The sequence below is a fragment of the Euleptes europaea genome, chromosome 14, assembly GCF_029931775.1.
Source record: "Euleptes europaea isolate rEulEur1 chromosome 14, rEulEur1.hap1, whole genome shotgun sequence".
Classification (NCBI taxonomy): domain Eukaryota; kingdom Metazoa; phylum Chordata; class Lepidosauria; order Squamata; family Sphaerodactylidae; genus Euleptes; species Euleptes europaea.
Window position 1 is genome coordinate 16,358,250 of NC_079325.1, and position 26,414 is coordinate 16,384,663.

At 44.4% G+C, this 26,414-nt stretch overlaps 1 protein-coding gene across 1 annotated transcript; it reads right to left on the reverse strand.

Annotated features, from left to right (window-relative positions):
• Positions 1–8,767: 8,767 nt before the first annotated feature.
• On the reverse strand, positions 8,768–18,798 carry SIAE (sialic acid acetylesterase). Its single transcript, XM_056860663.1, has 9 exons — positions 18,660–18,798; positions 16,316–16,488; positions 14,900–15,038; positions 14,006–14,189; positions 11,819–11,928; positions 11,594–11,727; positions 10,420–10,574; positions 9,909–10,104; positions 8,768–9,004 (listed from the first exon to the last, which is right to left on the reverse strand). Exons 1-9 carry the CDS (start codon positions 18,781–18,783, stop codon positions 8,768–8,770), a joined length of 1,452 nt encoding a protein of 483 aa, XP_056716641.1. The 5' UTR covers positions 18,784–18,798.
• Between the last annotated feature and the right edge of the window lie 7,616 nt (positions 18,799–26,414).

Below are 26,414 nucleotides of genomic sequence, written 5' to 3' on the forward strand. Positions count from 1 at the left end.
GAGGGGGATTTGTGTCCCTATGTGTGGGCCTTCATGGGCAAAGAAGAAGGTTTTGCCTTTGTGAAGCCTGCCCCATGCCCCAGTCCCCATTTGAAAACCACCAATGGAGCAGAGAATAATTTGTCCTGCGAGTAGCTTTTAGCAGGAGAGAGCTGGCGTGGTTGTGAATAGTATGAGTTTGACGACACAGAGCCAGCTTTTATAGCCTATAAAGCTCCAGCCCTGAAATATTTATTTGCTGCCGAGATTCTGCCACCAGCACAGCAAAAGCTGGCCGAGGAGACATTTTACTCTAAGAGGTTGTCCTTTTCAAGGCAGCAATGAAAGTAATATCCGTGGCAGGGCCCCTGTCTAGTAGAGTGTTCAGTACCAATAGGCCATAGCCTAGAAGACAGGCATTTTGAGGGTATTTCTAGCTGCCTGATTTACTTTTGGAAATGTACCAAAGGCTGTTTATGCCAAAAAATTTACTAAAAACAGCAAGGTCCAGGAAAAAAATCCATCTATAACAAGTCTAGAAGAAACCAATAACCAGCAGCAGAATAAAAGTAAGTTTTAAACACCTAGGAAGCCCACAATCAAGACGGCTGCCACAGCATTATCCTGCCTTAGGGTTGCCAACCTCCAGGTACTAGCTGGAGATTTCCTGCTATTATAACTGATCTCCAGCTAATAGAGATCAGTTCACCTGGAGAAAATGGCCGCTTGGACTCTATGGCACTGAAGTCCCTCCCCAAACCCCGCCCTCCTCAGGCTCCGCCCCAAAAACCTCCCACTGGTGGCGAAGACGGGCCTGGCAACCCTATCCTGCCTGTGTTCCACAGCACCCAATATGATAGGCATGCTCCTCTGATACTAGAGAGAATAGGTGTGCACAGTTAAATGGTGGAACTCCCTACTCCAGGATGTGGTGATGGCTACCAACTTGGAAGGCTTTAAGAGGGGAGTGGACATGTTCATGGAGGAGGGGTATTCATGGCTACTAGTTAAAATGGATGTGAGTCATGATGCATACCTATTTTCTCCAGGATCAGAGGAGCATGCTGAATATATTAGGTGCTGAGGAACACAGACAGGATGCTGCTGCAGTCATCTTGTTTGGGGGCTTCCTAGAGGCACCTGGTTGGCCACGGTGTGAACAGACTGCTGAACTTGACGGACCTTGGTCTGATCCAGCATGGATTTTCTTGTATTCTTATGACTAGTATTCATTTTGACTAGAAACTACAGATAGCCCTACCTTCCATGAACATGTCCACTCCAGAGTTCCAGAGGTTGGGGTTCACACCGTCCTGGAGACCTGCCCACCTTTCTTCTGCTGGAGCTGGCACACCAGCAGGGCACCAGTGGCTGATCTCAGAGCACTGTCCTTGTGCCATGGCCAGGCTAGGCCAGAGGCCTTTTCTGCTTCTCCCTTGGTACACTACACACACATCCCTTTTCTGTGCTACTTCAAGCATCCACAGACCGGTCATCTTCAAGATACAGCATCATTTTAACATTTGAAACTTCCTTCCTTGTTGGCTAGATGTGAAGCCCACCCATGAAGCTAAAGAAAATTGCAACAGCGTGCCATCTTTGCCCCTTGCTTGACTTGAAGGAGCTGCGGTTGAGAAAGCCATCGGGACAGGGGAATAGCACTGGAGTGCAGAAGAGGACAGCCAAACACCCCAGAGCTGGAGACTGGCAATGGTAAAGTGCTGTGTGCCTAAATCATGCTTGCCAGGATGGACTGGTGCGGCAGTCTGAAAGCACTACCTATGCTGCCTGCTTACTGGCTACCAAATCCATAGCATTTAATGTTACCACAAAAACCTTTTTTCTTTTTTTTGGGCGGGGGGGGGGAGGAAAAATGGCAAATGCTTTTACATTGTTTTATGTTTGGGATTTAATATTCTCAAGTATTAGGGCTGTCACTTTATTATTATTATTTTTGTTGTTGTTATTTTGGTATGGTCCTGTCTCTTTAATAGCTACCTTCAAGAAAATATTTAACAGGTATAGGTTTCCTTACACAGAGGACATGATTTCTCTGTTCAATGTCTATCGTGACTGTTGAATGGAAGGGTGGGGAAACGGTAGCCCTAAATTGTGGACAAAGATTAAGTTTACAGTTATCCTCTCTCTTCTCTTGGGCGCTATCAAATTTCACATTCATCTGTTTAAAGCAGGTGCCTTTACTTGTTTCAGACATGAGAACCATGCTGCAAACTGGCAGACAGCATCATCATCTGAAACAGTTTGTAACGGAAAGAGCCATAGTTAGAGCCCTCCTGTGCATGAGGAAGGTGCTGAGTTCAAATTCTGGCATCTCCAAGTAAAGGATCTCAAGTAGTAGGTGTTAGGATAAGCCCTTCTCTGCCCAAGACTCTGGAGTGTTGCTGCCAGGCAGACAATAGTGAGCTAGATGGGCCATTGCTATGGCCAGGGCAGCTTCATTTATGTTCCACCGAGCTCTACTCTGCAGCTGGTTTATAAATCAAGACTTGCTGTTGAATACATCCAAAAATGATTTTTACAAACTTTTCACTAATGGCTTTTTACAAGGTGCAAGACATTTTTTTAAACATCCCAACCCAAATCATTTTATTCCTTTAATATCAAGAGGGGGGGTTATTAACTTTGGCTATCCAGAAACTCTCAACTGGCAATTCTTGAATAAATTATTTATAGACAAAGACTCTTAACTTACACAACTGAAATAAATTATGCAAACTCACACAAATTGCAGAGCTGCTCTTACTGTGGTTTTTAAGGGTGTTTTGTTTCTCCATTCACTTGCTTGCATGAGAGGATGGGGCAGATAATCCTGAGCTACCTACATGCCGATCACTTGAATTTCCCATACTGACCTTTTTATACTTTGTGTGTGAAGTGACCTTAAATCCACACTGCGAGTTCTCAGCTGTGCAGATTTCCAGACAGGAGGGATTATATTTACACCAAGTTTTTAATACATATGTTTTCCAATCAAGCATGTATACCAATTGGTTGCTGTAAGAATGAAAACAATGGTGGTTGCAGTTGTTGTTTTTAATTAGAGCTTTTATACTACCCAGGAGAATATTCCAGAATCTCTGGGCATGCAGCCAAGCTGCCCTTTCACTGTATAGAATTTATATTTACTTAGACAGGGGAGCAATTAGGAAATTAAGGATTTCTGCCTGGTGCTCTGTATTTCTAAGGAGACCAAGCCAGAGTAGTTATAAAAAGGCTAAATACCCAGTTCCTGTCAAAAGCACAGGATGGTATTTACTGAGTGGAACAGTCTTTCAGTAGATTCAAAAAAAAAGAGAATGTGTAGGTTAACATGTTCATTTTAAAATGAAATCTACACTGAATGCAGGTATAAGGGACAGTTAATGCAACATAGGCCTTTTATGCAGGGACGTTTTCCCCGGGGTCACCCCCACCAACTGCTTCATGGCTTACTTTTGATGATGCATGCCTTTCTTACCCATCAGAGGTTGCCTCTCTCCCCCAGCGCATTTTGCTCATGCTTTCAAGATGCTGTTTTAGCCAGAATCTGGGAAATGTCGGCAAAACGCACAGGGAGAGCGAGGCGACCTCTGACAGGTGGGAAAGGCATGCATAATCAAAAGGAAGCCCCAAAGCAGTCGGCGGGGGTGATCGCTGGTAAACGTCCCTGTATAGAAGGCCCAAGTTTTTTAAAAAAGTTGAAATCCAATTTAAGTGCAGATAAAACAGATTTTTTTTACAGCACCTCTGATTTTTCACTTTTTGACTTTGACCAGCCTTCTGCTGTCGGTTAGTCATTATTTGGAACATTTTAAATTTAAAAAAGTATAAATGCCAAACACCATTTCACATATATCCATTACTGAAGAGCATGAGAGCTGCAAAATGCTGCACTCTGTGCTGCCTATATTTGTTTCTGACATTTGAGAAGCAGGAAAAAACAGCAATAATAAAGCATTTTAGGAAACAAAATATGACTTATTTATTAGGTTTTAGAAAGTCTTCATACTAGAAGCAGATTTGGATATTGAGTTAAAGGTATTATTAAAGCTATCAACTTCTCCAGTAATATACTCATTCTGTGTTATTAATTGTGCACAAAGTTAGTCATATTTAAACAAGAAGCATATTTCCAAGGATAGGTTATGTGCCCATAGAAGAAGAGTTTGTTTTTATATCGATTTTCTCTACCTCTAAGGAATCTCAAACCAGCTAACGATTGCCTTCTTCTACTCAGACACCTTGTAAGGTAGGTGGGGCTGAGAGAGTTCTGAGAGAACTGTGACTGTCCCAAGGTCACCCAGCAGGCTTCTTGTGGAGAAGTGGGGAATCGAACCAGGTTCTCCTGATGCCAGCTGTTCTTAACCACTACACCACTCTGGCTCTCAACAGAAGAATTATCTAAGAATAGAAGAATTATCTAATGCTGTAGACTGAAGATTTGTGTAAGCCATACTATACAGTTCTGAGAAAGCATTTTAGTGAGTAAAGACTTACCTTAAAACATTTGGAATGAGTGAAATGCTGTATAGCAATTTTTTTCAAGCACTACCCAAAATTCAGTTTTTCAACTGAGAAAAAGTAATCAATGACAACTTTCCTGGGCCTTCATCTCTATTTTTCTGAAGCTATTTATGAAGAGAGATGACAGGAAGAAAGTAGACTTCTTTGAAATGTGGTGTTAGAAGTGAAGAATTGGTTTTTATATCCCACTCCGATCTGGAGAACCGGATTTGATTGTGAGGTAGGTGGGACTGAGAGGGTTCTGAGAGAACTGTGACTGACCTAAGGTCACCCACCTGGCTTCATGTGGAGGAACAGGGAATCAAAACCAATTCTCCAGATTAGAGTCCGCTCTAATCTACACAACACTGGCTCTTCAATATTACGGATACCACGGACTGCCAAGAAGACAAATAAGTGGGTTCTAGATCAAATCAAGCTTGAACTCTCTCTAGAAGCTAAAATGTCTAAACTGAGGCGATCGTACTTTGGTCACATTATGAGAAGTTGAGAGTCCCTGGAAAAGACAATGCTAGGAAAAGTTGAAGGCAGCAGGAAAAGAGGAAGACCCAACAAGAGATGGATCGAGTCTATAGAGGAAGCCATGGCCCTCAGTTTGCAAGACCTGAGCAAGGCTGTTAACGACAGGACATTTTGGAGGTCACTGATTCATAGCGTCGCCATGTGTCAGAAGCAACTTGACACTTAACACACACTCATGATCAGTTTCATAATCCACTGAAGGCTGTGACACTTAAATATCTGATTTCCCTCACTTAATACAGGCTTTACAGCCACTGCAGAAAGGGTTTTTTTTTTAAGGTTAAAAATGACCTCAGGAGCAGACTGCAGGGGGGAAATCACATCATCCTTAAACTGTGGCTCTACTCCTGAAAAGCCACTTAACACCTTGCTCATCTTGCCTCCTGTGCATTCACTAAAATCCAGTGAACTTAGCAACAGGAGCAAGCTGTTCCTCCTTTCTGCTCTGGTTAGCATGACAGGAACAATCACAGTGGAGTGCAAAAGGCTGGCTGGCTGCTCCTCTAAAACAGACGAGCAATCATTTCCACATGGGCGGCAGAGACAGGGTAACCAAGGTCCACTGTAGGAGAAACTGTCGCTGCTCTCAGCTCCCGGCCAGGATTTCGGTGGTGACAGCTACAAAGAAATTACTTGTCTTGGTAAAGCAGACAACACAGTGACACAAATTTGGCTTTTAATATGGAACCTAGTTCAAGCATCACTGAGTTGTTCTGGGCATTTATTTTTCTTAAATGATCCCAGCATGAAGAGGTAGCTGCGGTGATCAAAAGCAAACTCCAAAATTAAACACTGCATAATACCTTTTATTAAGACCAACCAAAATGACTCAAAACGGTATGGGTTGGATTCGGTTAAATTTTCCAGCAGACGTTTTCTGCAGAAGTCCACTGATCATGAAATACTACTACTGGAGGGCTAGGGGACCCTGACAAATGACACGGGTGGGGGTCTGCAGTGGGGAGAATGGTTCTGTATTGTTTTGGTTGGTCCTAATAAAAGGTATTATAGGAGCCCTGTGGTGCAGAGTGGTAAGCTGCAGTACTGCAGTCAAAATCTCTGTTCACGACCTGAGTTCGATCCTGACGGAAGTCAGTTTCAGGTAGCCGGCTCAAGTTTGACTCAGCCTTCCAACCTTCTGAGGTCAGTAAAACGAGGACCCAGCTTGCTGGGGGTAAAGTGTAGACGACTGGGGAAGGCAATGGCAAACCACCCCGTAAACATAGTCTGCCCAGTAAACATCAGGATGTGACATCACCCCATGGGTCAGTAATCACCCAGTGCTTGCATAGGAGACTACCTTTACCTTTAATAAAAAGTATTATGTGAATTTTGTGTTGGATATTCAAGCATGAATCTCACTAGGGAACGTTGGACCGGTTTCTCAGCAGAATGCTACCTAGCAGTGTTGCTGTGAAGCTATAACAGCAGATATACCATTTATTTTGCCCTTAGTTTCCTGGTAAAAGGAATGGGATAGAAATATGCATTTTTTTCCAGTGAGCAAGGGCCATTTCTTGTTTTGCAGGGATTCAGTTTGTTGAACTCCTTTTCATCATGTACGTATATGAACCAAAAACTGCAACTGAAAACACAAATTTCTTGAACCAAAACAGTCCCAAAGTATTATGTTGCATTTTGCACCCCACTTTATTTAAAGCAACAAACAAAGCCGCTTACAGTACAAAAGAAAAAGATTTTTTTAGTTATTCTGTTAAAAACAATAAAAACAGTTCATAAAACATCAGCCAATAAGTTTTAAGAAGTCAGTTACAGCGGTACCACCAAACCCTCAGAATGGACTAAACGTCAGGAGATTAAAACCATCAAATGTCCTCCCAAACAAGTGTCTTGATCATACTCCACATCGCCAAGAGCAAAGGGGGGGTGAACATTTTGAGGCAGGAGTTCCATAGACTGAGGCCACCGTAAGAAAGGCCCTGCTCCACAAGCTCAGCAATCCTCTCCTCTCACAGTGGGTGCGCCATACAGGTACCAGCAGATCTTAGCTTACTTGGCATGCTTTAAGACAGGGGTGGGGAACCTTTTTCCTGCCAAGAACCATTTGCACATTTATAACATCATTTGGGGGCCATACCAGGTGTAGATTTCCTGGTGGGGGGGGGAGAGGCTAGGGTTGCCAGGTCTCCAGCCACCACCTGGAGGTTGGCATCCCCAGGGGAGGTCACACAGAGAAGGCCTGCAGGTCACCCCTGTTCCCCCCCTCCCAGGCAGGAGGGCAGTCAGCAGTGGGCCCTAGCAAATGAGGTGCCAGGGGGGCGCAGCCCGCAGTCGATCGGCAAGGGAGGAAAGAAAACAGAGAAAGAGGAAAAGGGAGGGAGAAAGGGAGAAAGAGGAAAAGGGAGGGAGAAAGGGAGAAAGAAATGGAGAGAGGGGGAGAAAGAAAGAAAAAGACGGAGGGAAAGAAAGAAAAGGATGAAGGGAGACAAAAAGGGAGAAAGAGAGGGAGATAAAGGAGAAAGTGTGACAGAAAAAGAGGAAGAGAGCAAAGCCTCCCCCACTCACACACCCTGCGGCACATGGAGCCCTGAGCGACTGGGCCCCAGTCTCCGTGCCCTCCCCCCCCCAGAGTCCATAAAAGGCCCCCCTGAAGCCTGATCGGCTCCCGCATGCATGCTCTGCCACCAGGAGTTCTGCCACCAGGAGCCATCGGCCTCTTCCCCCCCTCTCTTCTCAACAGCCGACAGGCAGCGAGAAGGGCTTACAATGTGCCACGGTGTTCCTGCACGTTGCGGCTGTAGGGGGCAGCCTTGGGGGAAGCGTCCCCCTCCCCTCTCGCTGACCAACAGCCGACAGTTGGCGAAAGGAGGTCCAAAGGGCACTGCAGCGCCCCTGTAAGCTGCGGCCTCAGGAACACCATTGGGGAGGGCCGCCCTCCGCCCCGCCTCCATGGCAGGGCCCGGAGCTCCCGAGGGCCACAAAAAATGTCCTCGGGGGCCACATACGGCCCCCGGGCCTGAGGTTCCCCATCCCTGCTTTAAGACCTTATTAAAATTATGTCAACTCCTTTCATAGTTGGAAAAAGAATTTCAGCAGGGTCGTCTTCTTTCAATATGATGTTGCAGCTGCTCACAGATAACAGCAGGCATGGGAGAAGGCAGCCAGCCAGATCCAAACACCATGATGACCCAATAATTAGAAGTGTCCAGTTTCTTCCTGCTATTTCTAGTCCACATTTCGTGAATATGGCGCAGGGATTCATGTAATAGACTGGTACAAGGAATACCTGATCTACGGTGTCATTTCTCTACAGTGTTTGTTATGATGGTTCATGTTGACTGGCACAAGGTGGTACAGGTAATATAATTCACAGTGGGTAGCCGTGTTAGTCTGTCTGCAGTAGTAGAAAAGGGCAAGAGTCCAGTAGCACCTTAAAGACTAACAAAAATATTTTCTGGTGAGCTGTGGCTCACGAAAGCTCATACCCTACCAGAAAATATTTTTGTTAATCTTTAAGGTGCTACTGGACTCTTGTCCTTTTCTACTACAGGTAATATAGCAAGCGCTACTTCTTAATAGCCACCTATTCATCGCTACATGTAAGAGAGCAAGCACAAACTCCGTATTATGATTTTTCTTCAAGATCACACTGAAAGTGTACTACTTTAAGAGAAACAGTCAGTAGGTACAGTGATTCTGCATGGATCAGTCAGCCTTTTTGTTAACAGTGGTGAACGGGACCAAAATAAGAGCTCATCAGTCTGATACCACCCACTGCCACTCATGACACAACCCAACTTGGGTTCTTGTGAGAAAATGAAACAAACGGAGGGGCAGGCAATGATTGCATGTTGTAAAGGGGACACTGTTTGTACTTGCAAGGCCAGTCCGTCCATGCATAGCGCAGGCCAGTCACTGTTTCAGGGCAAGTTAGGTTGTGTAGAGTCACTGTGCGGAAGGAGGCGGTTTTGATAGGTATTGGGTTCCACTTGCACAGAGCTGGGTCAGAGCAGCACACCTGCCAGAGAGATACAGAAAACTCACTCAAACCTGTTTGGAGTCTGGAGCACTGAAATTAGTGCCGCAGGACAGCACAATCACTCCACTAGTGTGGCAACTTCTCAATATCTGGCGGACCAAGCTATACATTATAAAGAGGCCTACAATTGAATCTCAGGATGTTTTGTGGATTTTTTTTACTAACAAGCTGGTGTTGGATGCTCCTTTGGATTGAACAATAGCCATGGGTAGGGAGTGCATGGCTTAGAGGTTAGAGTGTCGGACTGGGAGACCCAGGTGCAAATCCCCACTCTGCCATGGAAGCTCGTTGGATGACCTTGGGCCAGTTGTACACTCCCATCTAAACTACCCCACAGGGTTGTGAGGATAGAACAGAGGAGAGCGATGTAAGCCCCATTGGGAGAAAAGGCAGTATATAAATAAAGTAACTATAAATAAAATAACCATTATAAAAATACATAAAAGACCACAATAAGTGTATTGTCAGGACTTTCCAAGATCTCAGGCAGGGAAAGACCTTTCTCCAACATTTATTAGCAGAGATCTTCTACTGGAGATGAAGTTGGGACCATTATGGATACTAACCATAAGCTCACAGCAACCTTGTGAGGTTTGCCAAATGCCAATGCTTTGTGACTCACCAGGGATCTGAAGCTGGACCTTCAGAGCCACACATTCCATTTCCAGCACTATGAACTTATATCAGCTTTATACCAATATAGCTGCCAGAGCATCCACCAAAGTCCCTTGGGAACTGTAGAATGGTTATGAGTGTTGAATACAATTCGCCTTACTGTTTCTCACAGGACTCAGACCAGAGGTCCTTGAATAGTGGCCAGTAGGACTGTGTGCCGTTCCCATGAAGTACAGGATATAAACAGCAGATCCCTGCCAAGTCTTACCTCAAATAGCTTGCTGTCCAGGTGGTGGAGCTGGATATTCTGGTTGTAGGTAACATTCAGAACCTTAAGGGCTATGTCCATGTGCACTTGTTGAGGGTATGGACCTTGGAAGGTTATGTTGCCCTTACCATAAGCCACCGCCAGAGCACCAAGGTGCAATCTATAAGCCACACTCTGTTTATCACGGGGGTGGATACTGTAAAGCAAGGAAAAGCATATATTTGGGTTCTCACTTGAAATACGCCATTTTCAGTCCTCATGGTTGCAAACAAAAGTGTGTGTGTGAGAGCGAGCGAGCGAGAGGTCTGTGTCGCTCTCTTTCTCTGTGCCTTTCATGGAGGCTTGGAACCAACCAGAACTTAAGACTTGAGTTACTTCTTTCTACTAGCAGTCATCAAGTTGTAACCTCCAGGTACACCTGTACTGAATGGAATAGATAGTGGCTGCTCTAGAATCTTTGCAGCTGCTTGGGAGGGTCTGGACAATCTAAAGCAAGGTGGGCTTTCCTTACCTGCCATAGGGAGAAGATCCGTCACAGAGGTCTAAGGCGACAGCCATAAAAGTATTGGGCATTTTCTTATTAGGGACATAGCCATAGTCCGCTGTTTGATGCCATCGGATACGCGGAAAGTAGTCATCAACCTTTACGTGGCGAGATGTAGATAACTGCAACACAGGGACAGCTGGCAGAAGCGAAACCAACCTGCAATTGTAGCTTGCCTAGCCCTTCTAGGCTACAATCCCATTGTTCATATTTGTGCTTCCTACTGCCATGCCAGGAATGACTCAGTTTCCCAACAGGAATGTGACGATCATGGAAGACAATCCCACCCATCCCTTCTGGGGTTACAACTGTGACCCTGGAGGCAGGGGTCATGCTAGGGTATAGATGATGAGAAGGTGCCACAACTGTTCTCCCTCCAATAAATGTCAAAGTCTGGTCCAGAATATCCAGAGGGCATGGCTTTCCCAAAGCCCCAGAATATGGCTGGAAGATACATGATACAACGAGTGGGTATAACTCTCACTTGGATGGGAGACCTGAGAATTCTTGCATTAGCGCGAGATATAAATGCAACAAACTATAAATATAGCCTTCCTGGGTAGAAATATCATCTTCTACATAATTTGCCTGTTCCTGTATAGTTAAAGACCGAGATTGCCCCCATAAAGCTACAAATATATTAGGAAGCTGCCACTGTGGATGGAACTACACGTTTCATAAGGGATCAAGGCTGCCAATGCAAATGGCATCCACATGTTGAATCTCACTAGCCCCGTGATGTATTAGCAGCAGCAAATAATGCAAGCAAAGGGCACTGGCAGGCACAAAAATGAAGACATCAGCACACAGAATCAGGGGTCCTATACTGTGTTGGCGGGGGGAATATACATGGGGATGCATCTATGTTTTGTTAATAGCAATCATGTATGTAGAGTAACACGTAGCTCTGCCCCTCATTCTGCTGAGCACCCTCAGGGATGAGAAGATCCAGGTTTTGTTGTGTGCAAGCACTCAGCAAAGATTAAAGATACAGGAAATTAGTGGGAATACAGAAAGAGGCTGAAACCCATTGCTTTTTTTTTGTTTTTAAAAAATGCTGTGTTCCTGCATTTATTCCCTCATGTTTGCCAGTGCCAAATAACCATCCCTGTATCAGCACTTTTGTGCCCTTTCCAATTACCTGGACAAAGCCAAAGGGGAAGTATCGCTCCGTTTGCCCAACTGACCCTTCGTGGAAAGTTTTCCGCCAGTCTTCAATGAGAGCCGGGAATGTGCAGTTGTACAGATCAGTGTTCATTAAAGTGTTTGCTTCACCTGGGAGAAGGGCACGGAGGATAAGACAGGCCAAACGCAGTGGCAAGGGTGCCACCATCCCTGCTCAGTCCCTTCCACTGGCTTTACGCACCTTGGTACCAAATAACGCCTTGGAGGGTCATGTTGAGGAGAGGATGGATCATTGCATTCCACAGCAAAGAGTATTCTTTAGGGCCAAATTTAGGAGAGAAGACAGGGGCTCTACAACATGAGACAAACCCATTAGGTAGGGGATTTATTTTACTGCACACAGATATTGCTTGAACACCTATGGCTGGGGTCCTCTCTAAAACTAGAGCTCAGAAATCATAAAGTACTGTATTAAATGCTTGATGTACAGAAGAGGGGATCAGTCTTGGGCCAGCAAGTGCAAAGTGCAGGTTTACATACCACAAGCTACATATTTATTTTATTCATTTATTTAGATCTGTGTTCTGCCCTCAATTCCCAGCCAAGGCAGGGCTCATTACTGCCTTCTGTAGCCATTCTGGTTCTCAGGGCTAGCCAAGCATTTCTTGGCTGTTACCTAAGATTTGCCAGCCATGCCAAAATCTGACCCACATTTAATTGTTGTCACTGCATCTACGCACCTCTGAGATATGCTTTAGTAAGAGTGAAGACAGATCGTAATATTTATAGAGCAGTGGGAGTGTTCAGAAACCAGTCTCACATTTAATCAAAAATAAATCTTCCAGAGACAGGTTCTGAAAAACTAGTTCCAGAAGTTTGCAGCCTTATTTTACAAAAATTGGTTGTGGAGGCCATCAGTGCCCATGACTTCAACAACACATCTCCTCCTTCCAATCCCCAGAGCAGTTTTCCACTGTCTTAAAAAAAGGTTTTTTTATAAGGTGAAAGATTGACACACAAACACCAATAAATATACATTTACCACCTGGGGGGAAAGTTTTAGAAGTAGAATGTCCCACCTAATACACAAAGGGAAGTGTGAGGACTAATCCAGCATCTGACTGCTGGAATATATTCCTGTAACGTGACAAAACCTGTCATTGCAATTTGGAAGTGAAGAGCTAGTGCCAGTGTCAAAGGTCGTCAACATGGTGGGTATTTCCCAAGCCCTGCAGCTTGGCATAGGGGCTGGCCCACTGCTGACCAGAAACGCGTGGTTCATCTTCTTTCACTAGGATCAGAAGATTATCCCCAAATGCCCTTGTGATATCTTGAGCAATCTTCCCAATTCATGTTTGGAGCCTGGCCAGAGCAAGGCATGACTCTTTGGGACTTGTTAGCCATGGCAGCGTTGCACAAATGGGGCTTTATAGGAGGAGATGCACTCCACTCCCTCCTTCAGGAGGTTATGTGGAGGTGCAGGGTTTCTAATGGGAAAGGCACTGGGGAGGATCTATCCTAGGCTCGCAAACCCGGTGAAGAGTCCACTGTGACTGCTCTTAAAAACTGAACTGTCTCTGAGAACGAATGGGCAGGCTGTGTTTATCTGCCTCTTTAATAACTGTATTTGTTTACATACCTCTTTAATAACTACTTTTGAAAATAACTTGGAAGATGTGCAACTTCATAAGTCTCCACCATGCTAAGATGCCATGGGGAAAGGGGATGAAGGCCAGGTTGGAAGCTAGCAAGAGATTTCAGTCCACACTCCTTCTTGTACTGCTCTTAGCTGAAGCAGGGAAGTCTACCCGTCTTCACAGCAGTACAGTTTGAACCTCGCTAGTACATGTTCGTCCTGCAACGACACTGATTCTCAAATGTCTTCAGTACAAGACATTTGCTTGATTATATGCTATTGCAGAAGAGCATGCTATTGTGCTTAATATACTGGTTTGCTTTGTAAATCTAACTAGTAGCGTGGGTGGTGTGTCTTGACACCACTGGAATCCTGAAAAGAATCTGGGGCACTGAGAATTACTCAGAGGAGGTGAACTCAGGGGAACGTTAAGTTGTGATATGTTTGTCAGCTCGCTGAGGACACCCTTTATGCATCAGATGAAATGGACTGTAGCCCACAAAAGTTTCTACCACAGTAAACCTGTTAGTCTTCATACTCATTTTTGTTCCTGCTGCAACAGACTTGCATAGAATGTTAAACTAGATGCAGCTCAGGGAAGTTGTTATCCTGATTCTAAATGCAGTGGAGGGCTGACACATTTCCTATCACTGTAAACTGTGTGGCAGCTTGAGGCAGAGAGGGTGCCAGAGAAGAGTCTGCCCACAGAACTCAACAAGAATGGAAAGGCAACCAGTCTCCCAAGAAACATACAGGAAAAGAGCAGGATCTGTTGTCGTCAGCTCTTCTTACCTGCTGTGGTCCTGTGAGAGCCCACATTTACGCAGTGCCTTCGGGGAGGACCAGGCTTCAACTGGCGTCCCTCCCCAGGAGGACTCTACCAGTCCTATGGGGTACTGGAGCGTCTCATACAGATAGCGCCCAAACAGCCAGCACACAGCAGAGAAGTAACCGAAGTCCCCATGGCCCAAGTTTTCTTTTCAGAGAAATGTTTAAAAAGCAAGGAGAATATTGAAAAGTTTGGAAAGTAATGTGACAGTGTTAAACACACCACTGCCTTCTTCTGCCACACTTGCAGCTAGCAGCCGCAGAACAGCAGTGCGACGTTTTGGGGCATATCCTGGCCCATGATCTTACTCATCCTGACTAGGGATGCTTGGTCAGGCTCCCTGCTACTACAGTAAAAACCCTGTCTTGTTTTTGCTCCTCCTTTGCGCAAGCTGAACCTGCATGTCTTCACTGCCACAGCAGTTTTTGTCTACTTGGGCTAAATTTCTTGATAAACTTATGCAATTTAGCATCATTTTGCATATAGCGTAGAAATGGTAGAAAGATGATCTAAAACAGCATTAAAAGGAACAAATAAATTGGTGACAACAGCAATGAAAATGGGCAGTGCACATACGCTCTCCTATTCCAACACCATACCCTACCAATGCAGAAACCAATTTTTACTTTGCATGAACAGACCAGAGGGGCGGTCAACTAAAGTTCACAAGCAAAAACTGAAGTCTTGAAAAAGAACATCAAATAAACTAGTTATGAAAACAATACAGGCTGTCATAATGGCAATCGGCCTCCAGCTAAACCATCAAATCAACAGGATTTGTCAACACTACACAACCAAGTTTACCAAAAAGATTTTTTTTTAAGCATTAGTTTTCCAAACTTCGGCAGATTTCCTACCGGCTGTCGGCACAGACCACTGCAAATCAATACTGGGCAGATCCAGCAGTTCCTCTTCAGACAGAGCAAGAGAAGCTGTGAACACACGTACGTATGGAAAGAGCGAAGCCTCCGCAAGCTCCTTGCTGGCATTGAAGACCTAGGAAATGGGGCAGATTCCACTGAAACCTTAATTCTAAAAGTTAAAAAACAAGTGAATTATCTTCTTGGGTGTGAAGGTCTTGATTAACGACTACAGAGGGAGAATCAAACAGCTGCCAAAATGTATTTCCCCCAGAGTTAGACAAAGAAATAAACCAAGTTTTCCTCTTTGTTCCCAGCAAGGACATGTAGGAGTCTGCATGGGCTGAATAAAACAGGAGCCCAGCGGCACCTACTACATGGCAACCTGTCTGGAATTATCAGCACGGGCCATGGGATTCAGGAGGCACTCTTCCCCAGCTTTTTCAGTCCCTAAGGCTAGCCTGATTTTGCCAGATCTCAGAAGCGAAGCAGGGCTGGCCCTGGTTAGTATTTGGATGGGAGAACACCAAGGAATACCAGAGGCATGATGTGGAGGCAGGCAATGGCAAACTACCTCCAAACGTCTCTTGCCTTGAAAACCCTACGGGGTCGCCACAAGTCAGCTGTGACTTAACAGCACTTTACACACACACAAGTCTAAAAACAATGCCATCTGCCCAGTTCTGCTTCTTTCTTTTGATCTATTCACCCTCAGATTGAAGATGAGGGTGGCAGCTGCCAAGCAATACATTTGGAAAGGCTGAAACAGTTATTTTCTTGCATTTCTAATTTTAGGTGTGTGATGATTTCCTTGTTCCAGAAAGATTTCTTGTGGCATTATTTCTAGTGTGAGATATGTATTTTGTTGGGCCAGTAAATGTAGATGACAGACCAAGGTACAGAGGACAAAATTACAGACCAGGGTTTACCGGTCCACTCTGTCACAACTGTGCAGGCATAGTTTTGCAGCCTAGTGTAAAAAGGAGTGATAGCTACCAAAGGCTGAGCACCTTGAGAGAATTTTGGCCATCATATAAACAGAAAAATATACAGAAACATGCAGGCACTGTCTACTAAAACATCAGACACTAGAAGGAGCGACAGGAGAATATCCAGTACATCATTAAAAGTACTGTGCATCACTAAACATGTGTTATCTTCTACCCATATATTGACACACTTCTGACAAAGTGGGCTCCAACCTACAAAAACCTATGTTGGAATAAAAACTTATTAGTCTTTAAAGATGACATAAGACTCCTTTTACTTTTTTTGCTACAAGAGATTCTGAGTTTTTAAGTGCAAAAATTCTCTCACACACCAGCTGCAATTGCACAAGTCACACACAATTGAACAAGTATTCCGACAGTTTAAAAAATTGCCCACTGGCTCCACTCCACTCAAAAGGCTCACCTGAGAGACTGTCATCTCCATGTTACTTTGCCCACTGCAAAGCCAGACATCTCCAAAGTACACATCTTGCAGCGTAATGTTGGATACCTTGCCTTCATAGAACTGATATACCTCTATGGTATGAGGACCACCCTGGGGCATGGGGTTCAGGACTGCCTTCCAGATCCGAAAGACTTCAGAGAAAAAAGTTTGAAAACAAGCCATCAGGCCAATTTATGAGTCAGAAACAACTCCTCAGCAATATTCAGCTGCTAGAAGGAAATGAAGAGACAGCAAAGCCTCTCCGCTGGCCCTGCTAGGAAGTTGCCACTTGCCTCCCCCCCAAGTGACCACTGTACAGGTGAGACATATAGTCAGATAAATTTCATTTCCAGATGCATCTTTTCCTCCTTTTTATGGACTCCACAAATCCACTAAACTACCTGCCATGGCCAAAAGTCATTCTAGTGAAGGAAGATAGTGGGGGAGTCCCCATCCAAGGTTTTAGATAAGGACAGGGATGGCAAAAGCAACAGTTCCCTTGCTACACACATACACCTCCTCCCCCGCCCCACTTTCACCTCCAGTCAAACAGGTTTTAGAACAATTCATAAGCCTGTAAAACCATTGGTTCTTGTAGGTTATCCGGGATGTGAAACCGTGGTCTTGGTATTTTCTTTCCTGACGTTTCGCCAGCAGCTGTGGCAGGCATCTTCAGAGGAGTAACGCTGAAGGACAGTGTCTCTCAGTGTCAAGTGTGTCGGAAGAGTAATATATAGTCAGAAAGGGATTGGGTTTGAGCCGAATCATTGTCCTGCAAAAAGTATCAAAGGTAATCACTTCAGGATACAATGGTTCCATATTAACATACCACACCCTCATTAGCACATTATCTTGATACTTACAGGACAATGATTAGCACATTACCTTTGATACTTTTTGCGGGACAATGATTCAGCTCAAACCCAACCCCTTTCTGACTATATTACTCTTCCTACACACTTGACACAGAGAGACTGTCTTCAGTGTTACTCCTCTGAAGATGCCTGCCACAGCTGCTGGCGAAACGTCAGGAAAGAAAATACCAAGACCACGGTTACACAGCCCGGATAACCTACAAGAACCAATGAACTCTGACAGTGAAAGCCTTCGACAATATCCTGTAAAACCAGTTTACTGGAAATGAAAGTGGATCAGTGTACACACCACATGTTACAATCCTTCTTCCATACAGCTTCCCTCTCTCTGAAAAAACCCCTCAGCAACTATTGTTCACTGAAAGGTGACATCTCCTGACAGGTGATTCCCAGCACCTCCAGAAGAGAAGAAAGGCAGGAAAGAAAGTTTTTTTTTTTGGTCTGAGACTCATGAATATGAAAATTGAAGCACAGGGGGCATAGCCTGGTCTCCATATATTTATTTAGAAAATATGCATGCTGCTTCTCCAAAGAACTACACAAGACAGCACACAAGCTATTAAAAACCCACCTGGAGCACAAAAAACATAAGAATATTTAGCATCCTAAAACAATCCTTGCAAAACAGTCCTGCAGTTAGAAGCAGGCTGCAAAAACCATTTTAAAAGATCAAGCTCTTTAGTTAAAAGCCTGGGTAAAAATGAGTGTCTTGGTCCTGTGCCTAAAAAAGAACAGAGGAGGCATCAGGTAAACCGCAAGGGGATGTGCATTTCACAGGCAAGGTTTCACCACTGAAAAAGCCTGCTACTAGCTTCACCCTGGCTGCTACTTGCCTCACCCTCTGTGGCTGGGGTGGGGGCAAGAGAGCAAGGCTTCTGGGGAGAATCTTAAATGGCAAGCTGGACAGCAGAGGAGGAGGAGGAGGGACTCAGTAGTTCAGTGGTAGAGCCTCTGCTTGGAATGCAGAAGGTCCCAGGTTCAATCCCCAGCATCTCCAGTTAAAGGGACTAGGCAAGTAGGTGATGTGAAAGACCTCTGCCTGAGACCCTGGAGAGCCGCTGCTGGTCTGAGTAGACAATACTGACTTTGATGGACCAAGGCTTTGATTCAGTATAAGGCAGCTTCATGTGTTCATGTGAGGCAGTCTTTTAATCACTCTGTCCCCAAACCATGGGTACGGTACAAGTAGCTAAGCAAAGACTAGTACCTTTCCCAAAGACGTCACTATGTCTTTGCTCAAAGTTTAACATAGCATAACAACCAGTAAAGAAGTTGCTATGCCCCTTCTTTCAGAGAACCTTCTTGAGCAGAAAACTGCATTGAGTACTGTTGATAAAGAAACACATCAACACCCTCAGCCAAGACAGAGGCAGCCACAAGAAAGCTGTGCCAGCCTGGGCAGAGGTGTTGGGTGGAGAACACATTCCCATCGTTTGATTATTTATTACCTTCAGCCTGTGCTTTTTTTTTCATAACGATCTTGCTGCCCTGGTAAACCATCACAGTTATATTGGCAGCAGGTTGACCATAGCCCCATAAAACTGCGCACGCTGGACCCTTCTGCAGTACCATGTGGTCAGCAAAATAAGAGGCAAAGCGAAGTTCGGCACCTGGAATACACAAAACGTCGTAACATTTCTGTTACTAGCTGTGGCATCCTTGGAATGCTCCTGCAGCATACTGGCCGTGGTGAAGCCAACCCAACATTAGCCCCTTCTCACTGCAAAAATATCTGCCAATTTATAAGAGGTTAGCTGGGAAGCAAGACATTGAGAAGAGGAACACATTTGGTTGCTTCAGTTTGGTCTTGCTTGTATTTTTTAAAAACTCAAGAAAACCTGACCACAATCCAGTTTCCACTGCAGGGGAAACACAAGCACACAAACACATATATCAAGGGAAAAGTCAATTAAGCAATCATGAACTGTCACAAAAAGAAGCTTCTATATATTTTGTAACGAATGCCTGAAAGAGGAGTGTTGACAGTTGCATGTCAATACTGGTAATCCCACAAAAATTTTGCAAATATATAAAAAAAATGTTTTCCCCCCTCATTTGTCGACAACCTTACTGGATATTTATAATTCAGTTTAGGTGAGTGTCCACAGTCATCATTCTGTCTCTGGGGTTTCAGAAATCCATAAAAATTAATCTGGGGTTGTCAATGTTCATATGTGAATAGCGACATTCAGCACATTTTAAAAATATGTTGCTGGGCAAACATTCCTTTATTAGGCTGATATTCCAGAATGATCAGCATGTTTTATCAATGGGGCTATTATATTTTGAACTCCTGATGTCTCTCTCATTCAAGAATCCATCAGAGCTTGGAGAAGGTGTCACCTCTGCTGTTCAGGGAAGAGGGCAGGTATGTGGTGCACAGGAGTCAGAAACATGGAAGAAATGGAGAGAGACACAGCTGAGAGCTGGCTGCAGATCTGTTATTTATGGGTGTAAAAATATTGGAAATTCCATCTATAGTGTTTCTACAGACTGCACAATTGGTCATTTGCACCCAGCAGGTGATATGGACTTGTATTTCTTGAACTGCAGTCTACAAGCCACACAGCAGTGCTTTGGAAACTACTGGGAGTTTCAAAGGTAGTTGGTAATCTGGCACAGAGATCAGAGGAAGAAAGGGGGGATAAAAACTCCCATTGGGCATGAACGTAGCACCTGATGTAGCACTCTGGATACCACGAATCCACAGCCAGTTTTATATTTTATCTATTAAGGTATTTAACTGAAACACCTAAAACACCACATACATTTATTTCTTGTATAAGGAAGAGCCACTGGCACCCTTTGAACTAAGGACTCACAAAAATCCAGATAAAACTCTGAATATAACTCACTGCTATCAGTTTATCCCCCCCCACACACACACACACACCAAAACCTGCAAAGGATTATACTCCAAAAAGGTAGTCAGCTGAATGGAGTTAAACGTTGAAACTAAGTGGGCACTCATTCAAGTAAACTAAAATTGGTAAGCTTTTTTCTTTTTCATAATCAGGTGATTAAACACATGGCAGAGCAATGATTTCCCCCATTGCCCAACAAGTTTTTAAAGGGATAAAATAATAATGAATTTACATAATAGACTGCATAAACAATCAAGGCACACTAACAAGGTAGTGCATAAAGACACAACATTATAAAAAAAGCATCACTAGACTGAGGGAAAGCATTCTTTATTATGTAAACATGAGCAATAGAAACATATTAAAATGTTCCTTAGAATAATCCTGAAATTGGTTAAAACGGGATTGCCCTCTTTTTACGGGACCAGGTCTTTGCATATCAACCTGACATTAAGTAGGTAAAACTTCTCTTGCTGGATAAGTCTTGAGAAAAGCTTCACATACTACATGTCAGCACATGTCAGCATGTTAAACTACTGCTCAAAGAGAAGGGCCAATAAAAAAGAGGTAGTACTCCCACTTTCTGAGCCACATTAATATAACAGTTGCACATACCCAATAAAGGCGAACAGCATTACAAACATTTGTAGGTGCTAAGAATCGTTACTTTCTCTCTCTGCTACTGATTTGCAGAAGCATGTATTTCCACAGCTAGATAAAGTTAAGGAAGGTTAAATATTTTCCTCATAATTTTCTCCTCTTAGGTGCAGAGTCTAAAGGGGCAATTCTAAGTGCAGCGTTCTCTCCAGCATGACTATTTTGTACATGTTTTCTTGGAAAAGTCCCATACATGTGAATAAGTAATGCATCACTAATTTTAAACTATGGCTTTTAAAAAAAACCTACTAATCTCAAGAACACATCCTTAATAACAATAGTATTTCACTGTGATCGTCAACAATTCAATTGCCAATCACTTTGGCTGTAAACTGCAAAAAAAACAAAAAAAAAAAACAATTTTCTGAGGGAAAGAAAGCCTTCAGCATGTCCAAAACCCGAATTATTTCTTCATATAAAATAGTGGCAGAGAGTTCTTTTTGACTTCTACAATGTAAATACAGGCTGACATAAGAACCCACATGCACACAAAAAATGAAAGAAACAATACATTTCAATGGTTTTAAAAAATCCCAAACAGGATGTTTAAGTCTCTCTACTAATGGCAGCATTCCTTTTTAACATTCAGTTTAATAACTGTCTCTCCTTCTGTTTAAAGACAGCCCCTATAAAAATTCCAGCCAGCTGAACAACGGAGCTTACACGACAAGTATGAAAAGTAAACAAGAGAAAGAAAGAGGTGGAAGGGGAGAAAAGCACCTTTACAAAATGGGGGTGGGGGGAGGGAACCAGCTGGTGCAAAACAAATCAGATACTTACCAGAATGCAGAACATTAAAAAGCAGAACTGAAAGGAGAAAGAAATTGATTAAACAAAACATGTACTGAAGTGACAAGATTACAACTCTCAAAGATCAATGAAAACTTTCTGCTATTTACAGACACTCAGAGAATGCTCTCAAATCCAGTTCCCCAGAAAATTGTGTTACAATTTACTTTTTGTACCCCCTCCCCCAGAAGAAGTACCCTCCCATCAGGGAGATTCAAGTGGCATGTACAGGAAAGTAAACATGAACTGCAGGTTGCTAAGCACTCTTGGAAAGTAAGCCATCCTGGAAGGTTTCCAGGTTGCTCTACACATATGCCCCTCAGCAAATTATTTGCTCAGCGGCATCCCAACTCACCTGCCATTAAAGCCCACGTGAGCACAAATAACAGACAAGCCGCCATCATCTCTCTGAGAACAGGAAGATCCAAGAAGAGGAAGTAAAATAAGATGGTTCTAGGAACTAAGAACTTGATCCGCCAACATCTTAAAGAGACAAGCTTCCTTATGACCTCACATATATACATAAGGCAAAGTGTATTGTAAAGGAATAACCTCAACCTTTAAGGTGTTTTGTTGTCATGCAACTTGCGCCAAAATTTCTTATTTTCTAAGGGACTGCCTGTATGAAAGCACTGGGATTATTTGGGTTTTTTGGACTGTGTGTGTGTGTTAAGTGCCGTCAAGTCGCTTCCAACTCATGGCGACCCTATGAATGAAAGTCCTCCAAAATGTCCTATCTTTGACAGCCTTGCTCAGATCTTGCAAACTGAAGGCTACGCCTTGTTAATTTTTGGACTACGCCTTGTTAATTTTTGTAGTGATTTGCCAGACTTGTCATAATAAGGCTGCAATCCTATGCACTTACTTAGTGATAAGCCCCATTAAATACAGTGGGATTTACTTCTGAGTAAACATGCTCTCTCATAGCCCAACCTACCTGACATGGTAGTTGTCGTAAGGATAAAATGGAGGATGGGAGACTGATGTACAAAACTTTGAGTCGCCAGTGCAGAAAAATGCAATACAAATATCTAAACCAATGCAGCAGAAGACAACTCCTCCCTCCAGCCGCAAATAGGGCTGCAGCTCCAAACAGCAAATGCCCCCTTAGTTTTTAAACTGGCAGGAGACAGCCTTCAATAAGGCTGGCTCACACAACTTATACCCCACTTTTCTCCCCAATAGGTGTTCCTTGCATCGCTTCCCTCGCCTCCATTTTAACTTCACAACAACCCTACACGGCAGGACAGGCCGAGAGCGTGTGACTAGCCCAAGGTCACCCAGCAAGCTTCCAGAGCGGAGAACTGAACTTGGGTCTCCCGGATGCCTGTCCACTACATGCAAGGCCTCTTTCTCTGCCAAATTCTGGAGGACCTGCCTTCATATCCCCGCCCCTATTCAAGCCTGAGGCCTAGTCCCTGATGTCACAGCGGCCCTTTATGACAGGCCAGCCCGAGACGGCCGTTTCCTCGCGCACGACCCCCTCAGAGGGCGAAGCCAACGGGCCCTAGCAAGACATGTTTAAGGAGCCAAGGCTCCCCGGCTCGGACCTAAGGCCTCGGTTCTGCCGCCACCTCTTCCGCCGCCACGAATACCGAAAGTATAGAGGCGAGGCTGAGGTAACGGACAGCGCCGGGCCAACGGAAAATTTGGAGAGGCGGGGCCTTCAGCCAATAGAGGGCGCTTAAAAGGCGCGGGTGGGCGGGGCTTCAACGGACAGGGAGGATTCCGGGACAACCTCCCAAAGGGGCCGTTGTTTTGTCCCTTCCCGCTTGCCGTCGGCTCTCGCGTTGCCGAGGCAACCGGCAACTGTGGCGCTGTAGTTGTGGACAGGTCGGGCTTTTTTGATCTCTCCCGCATCCTCCCAGCCAAAGAATCGGGGAGTGCAGGAAAAACGCGGTGAGCCCTGCTGCGAGTCTAAGCCCTGGATCCTAAACCCCGGATCCTGCTTTCACGGTCGAGTTTTCAATCTTGGGTCAGGCTGCTAAAGCCAGGGTGTCGTTGAGCATGGGCAGAGTGGCCCGCAGGGGGGAGTAGCTACCGCGGACGCCTCCTGTCACATTGGGAAGGAGGGGCGGGGCGTCCTGGCAGCATGTCTCAATTAGAAACCTAGGGTTGCCAACCTCCAGGTGCTAGCTGGAGACCTCCTGTTATTACAACTGATCTGCAGCCGATAGAGATCAGTTCCCCTGGAGGAAATGGCCACTTTGGCGATTGGACTCTATGGCACTGAAGTCCCTCCCCTCTCCAAACCCCGCCCTCCTCAGGCTCCGCCCCAAAAACCTCCCGCAGGTGGCGAAGAGGGACCTGACAACCCTATAAACCCCTCAAAGTCTTCCCAGGTTTACACATGAAGCAGGATGAGGTGGTATACTGGCCTAGGAAGAGCAGATGAGAAATTGCATTTCTAAGTGTTCCTTGCATTAAAACACACACACACACACACACACAAAACCCTCTACAATGGAAAACTAGTACAGCAGGGAATGAATCACCACCAGCGTGGTGTAGTGGTTAAGAGCGGTGGTTTGAAGTGATGGTGGAGTCTGATCTGGAGAACCGGGTTCTATTCTCCACTCCTCCACATGAGCAGTGAAGGCTAATCTGGTGAACTGGATTTGTTTCCCCACTCCTACGCATGCAGCCAGCTGGGTGACCTTGAGCTAGTCACACTCTCTCAGCCCCACCTACCTGACAGGGTGTCTTTTGTGGGGAGGGGAAGGGAAGGTGATCGTAAGCTGGTTTGATTCTCTCTTAAGTGGTAGGGAAAGTCGGCATATAAAAACTAACTCGTCTTTTTCTTCTTTCCATAGGGTTGCCAGCTCTGGGTTGGGAAATACCTTGGGATTTTTGGGGGGTGGGAGCCTGGGGAGGGCGGGGTTTGGACAGGAATTGGAGCTCAGCATGGTATAATGCCACAGAGCCCACCCTCCAAAGAAGCCATTTTCTCCAGGGGCAAGGATCTCTGTCGTCTGGAGATCAATTGTCATTCCAGGAGACCACCAGGCCCCACCTGGAGGTTGGCAATCCTAACCTTCCAGACTAGCCTTTTACTTGTAGGGAGTCTCTTATGTGATAGCAAGCACATCCCCACCTTGAAGAGGTATACTTGCCATTCTGCCCGCTTTGATTCTACCACATCTTGCTGCATGTGTAAACCAAATGGTGGCATAAGCTTTTTTGCACACTAGAGCCAAATTTGCCTATGGATGTTATGTGTTTTTCATTAATGAGATATGTTGCGTGTGATCTCTAGCAAATCATAAGGAATAAATTTCCTGTACTCTTTATGTTGGTTGTACTATTAATAGCCTTTGTCATTGATGGTATCCTTTATTTTATTTATATTATCTTTAGTCCATTGCTCATCCTTGACCCAATGGTCTCTCAGCAGGAACAGCGCTTTTTCTCTACACACAATGCACTTTTCTAGTCATCCATCGCTCCTTCATATCACATGCTACAGACCCTCTTCTCTGTGCATTCCCAGTACATTTTTTCCACTCTCAAAATAACTGCAGAAAATAAAACGAAAGTGTGATTCATGTGTTACCTAAAAGGCGTGGAGCTTCTGCATTATGGCTACTTTCCATTCTGTCTAGGTAATGTATGACTTACCCAAGGCTTTGATCTTAAGTGCACTTAACTAAGGAATAAATCTTCATGACTTCTGGGGACTTCTGAGTAAACGTGATTAGCTGTGGGCTCTAAAGGCTGCATCCTGATCTTATTTACTTGTAAGCAAGTCCTCTTGACCTCAGTGAGAGCTTTCCAAGTAAACACAGTTAGCATCTGGATGCTAGAACTCTAAATAACAGTGACAAAAAACAACAACAGGTAGTTCAAAGGGAGATGTCAAGTGATTTTTCTCTACCAACTTTGCAAGTATCTCAACCCACCACATCAAATTCTAAAGTGTACATTTGGGCCCCTATATAGATTGGACACAATCCAGACACACTAATGTTAAATGCTTGACAAAATGACAAAGTAAATGTCCAGAAAGATAGTGTACTGCTTACAAGCAGAATTTTTTAAAAAATATGCATTTAGAGAATGTATGTGCTGCCTGCCCTGCCCTGGATAGCCCAGGCTAGCCCAATCTCATCAGATCTTGGCTACTAAGCAGGGTCGGCCCTGGTCAGTATTTGCATGGGATAACACCAAAGAAGTCCAGGGTTGCCACGCAGAGGCAGGCAGCGGCAAACAACCTCTGGTTGTCTCTTGCTTTGAAAACCATAAGTCAGCTGTGACTCGACGGCAAATAAAGAAAGAAATGCTGCCCACCACAGATGTGCTTAAGGCAAACCAATAACAAATAACAAACCAATAAAGCCCAGCCAGGGTCTAACAACAGCATAAAAAAGAAGGCAAATTAGTATAATTTGCGGTGAGTAGACCGAAGTATTTGTGCCTCTAATTACATTCATTAGGAGTAGTGAGAGATGTAAATGTTCACACTTGTTCCCTCTGATGAGCTGCAAATGTAAACTGTGACTGTATCAAAGGCAACTCAAATTTAGCATTGGTAGGTTCTCCAAAGGAGCAAGGATTAGTGCTGATATCTCAACTTTAACTCTTGTGCTTCCTGACTTTGCTATTTGGAAATTCATAACTTAACATTGTAGGTATTTAATTTCCTAGAGCTTATTTTTAATGGCAGAAAGAAGGACATGTACACATGAAGCTGCCTTATACTGAGTCAGACCATTGGCCTTTCAAAGTCAGTACTGTCTACTCTGATGAGCAGGGACTCTCCAGGGTATCAGACAGAGGAAGATCTTCATAATATTTATATCCTGCCTTTCCTTGTAGCTTAAGATGGCTTACAAGTCATAGTTAAAACATTACAATTTAAAACCTGTAACCTGCCAGAGATTGAACCTGGGGTCT

Bases quoted from the DNA above. Each gene is read 5' to 3' on its own strand.
- SIAE (XM_056860663.1), bottom strand. From the start codon at position 18,783: ATGGTACTGCAGAAGGGTCCAGCGTGCGCAGTTTTATGGGGCTATGGT. The intron at 11,929-14,005 runs GTAAGAAGAGCT...CTCATGTTGTAG, and splicing joins CTCTCACAGGACCACAGCAG to AGCCCCTGTCTTCTCTCCTA. The intron at 9,005-9,908 runs GTAAGACTTGGC...TCTCTCTGGCAG, and splicing joins TGGACAGCAAGCTATTTGAG to GTGTGCTGCTCTGACCCAGC.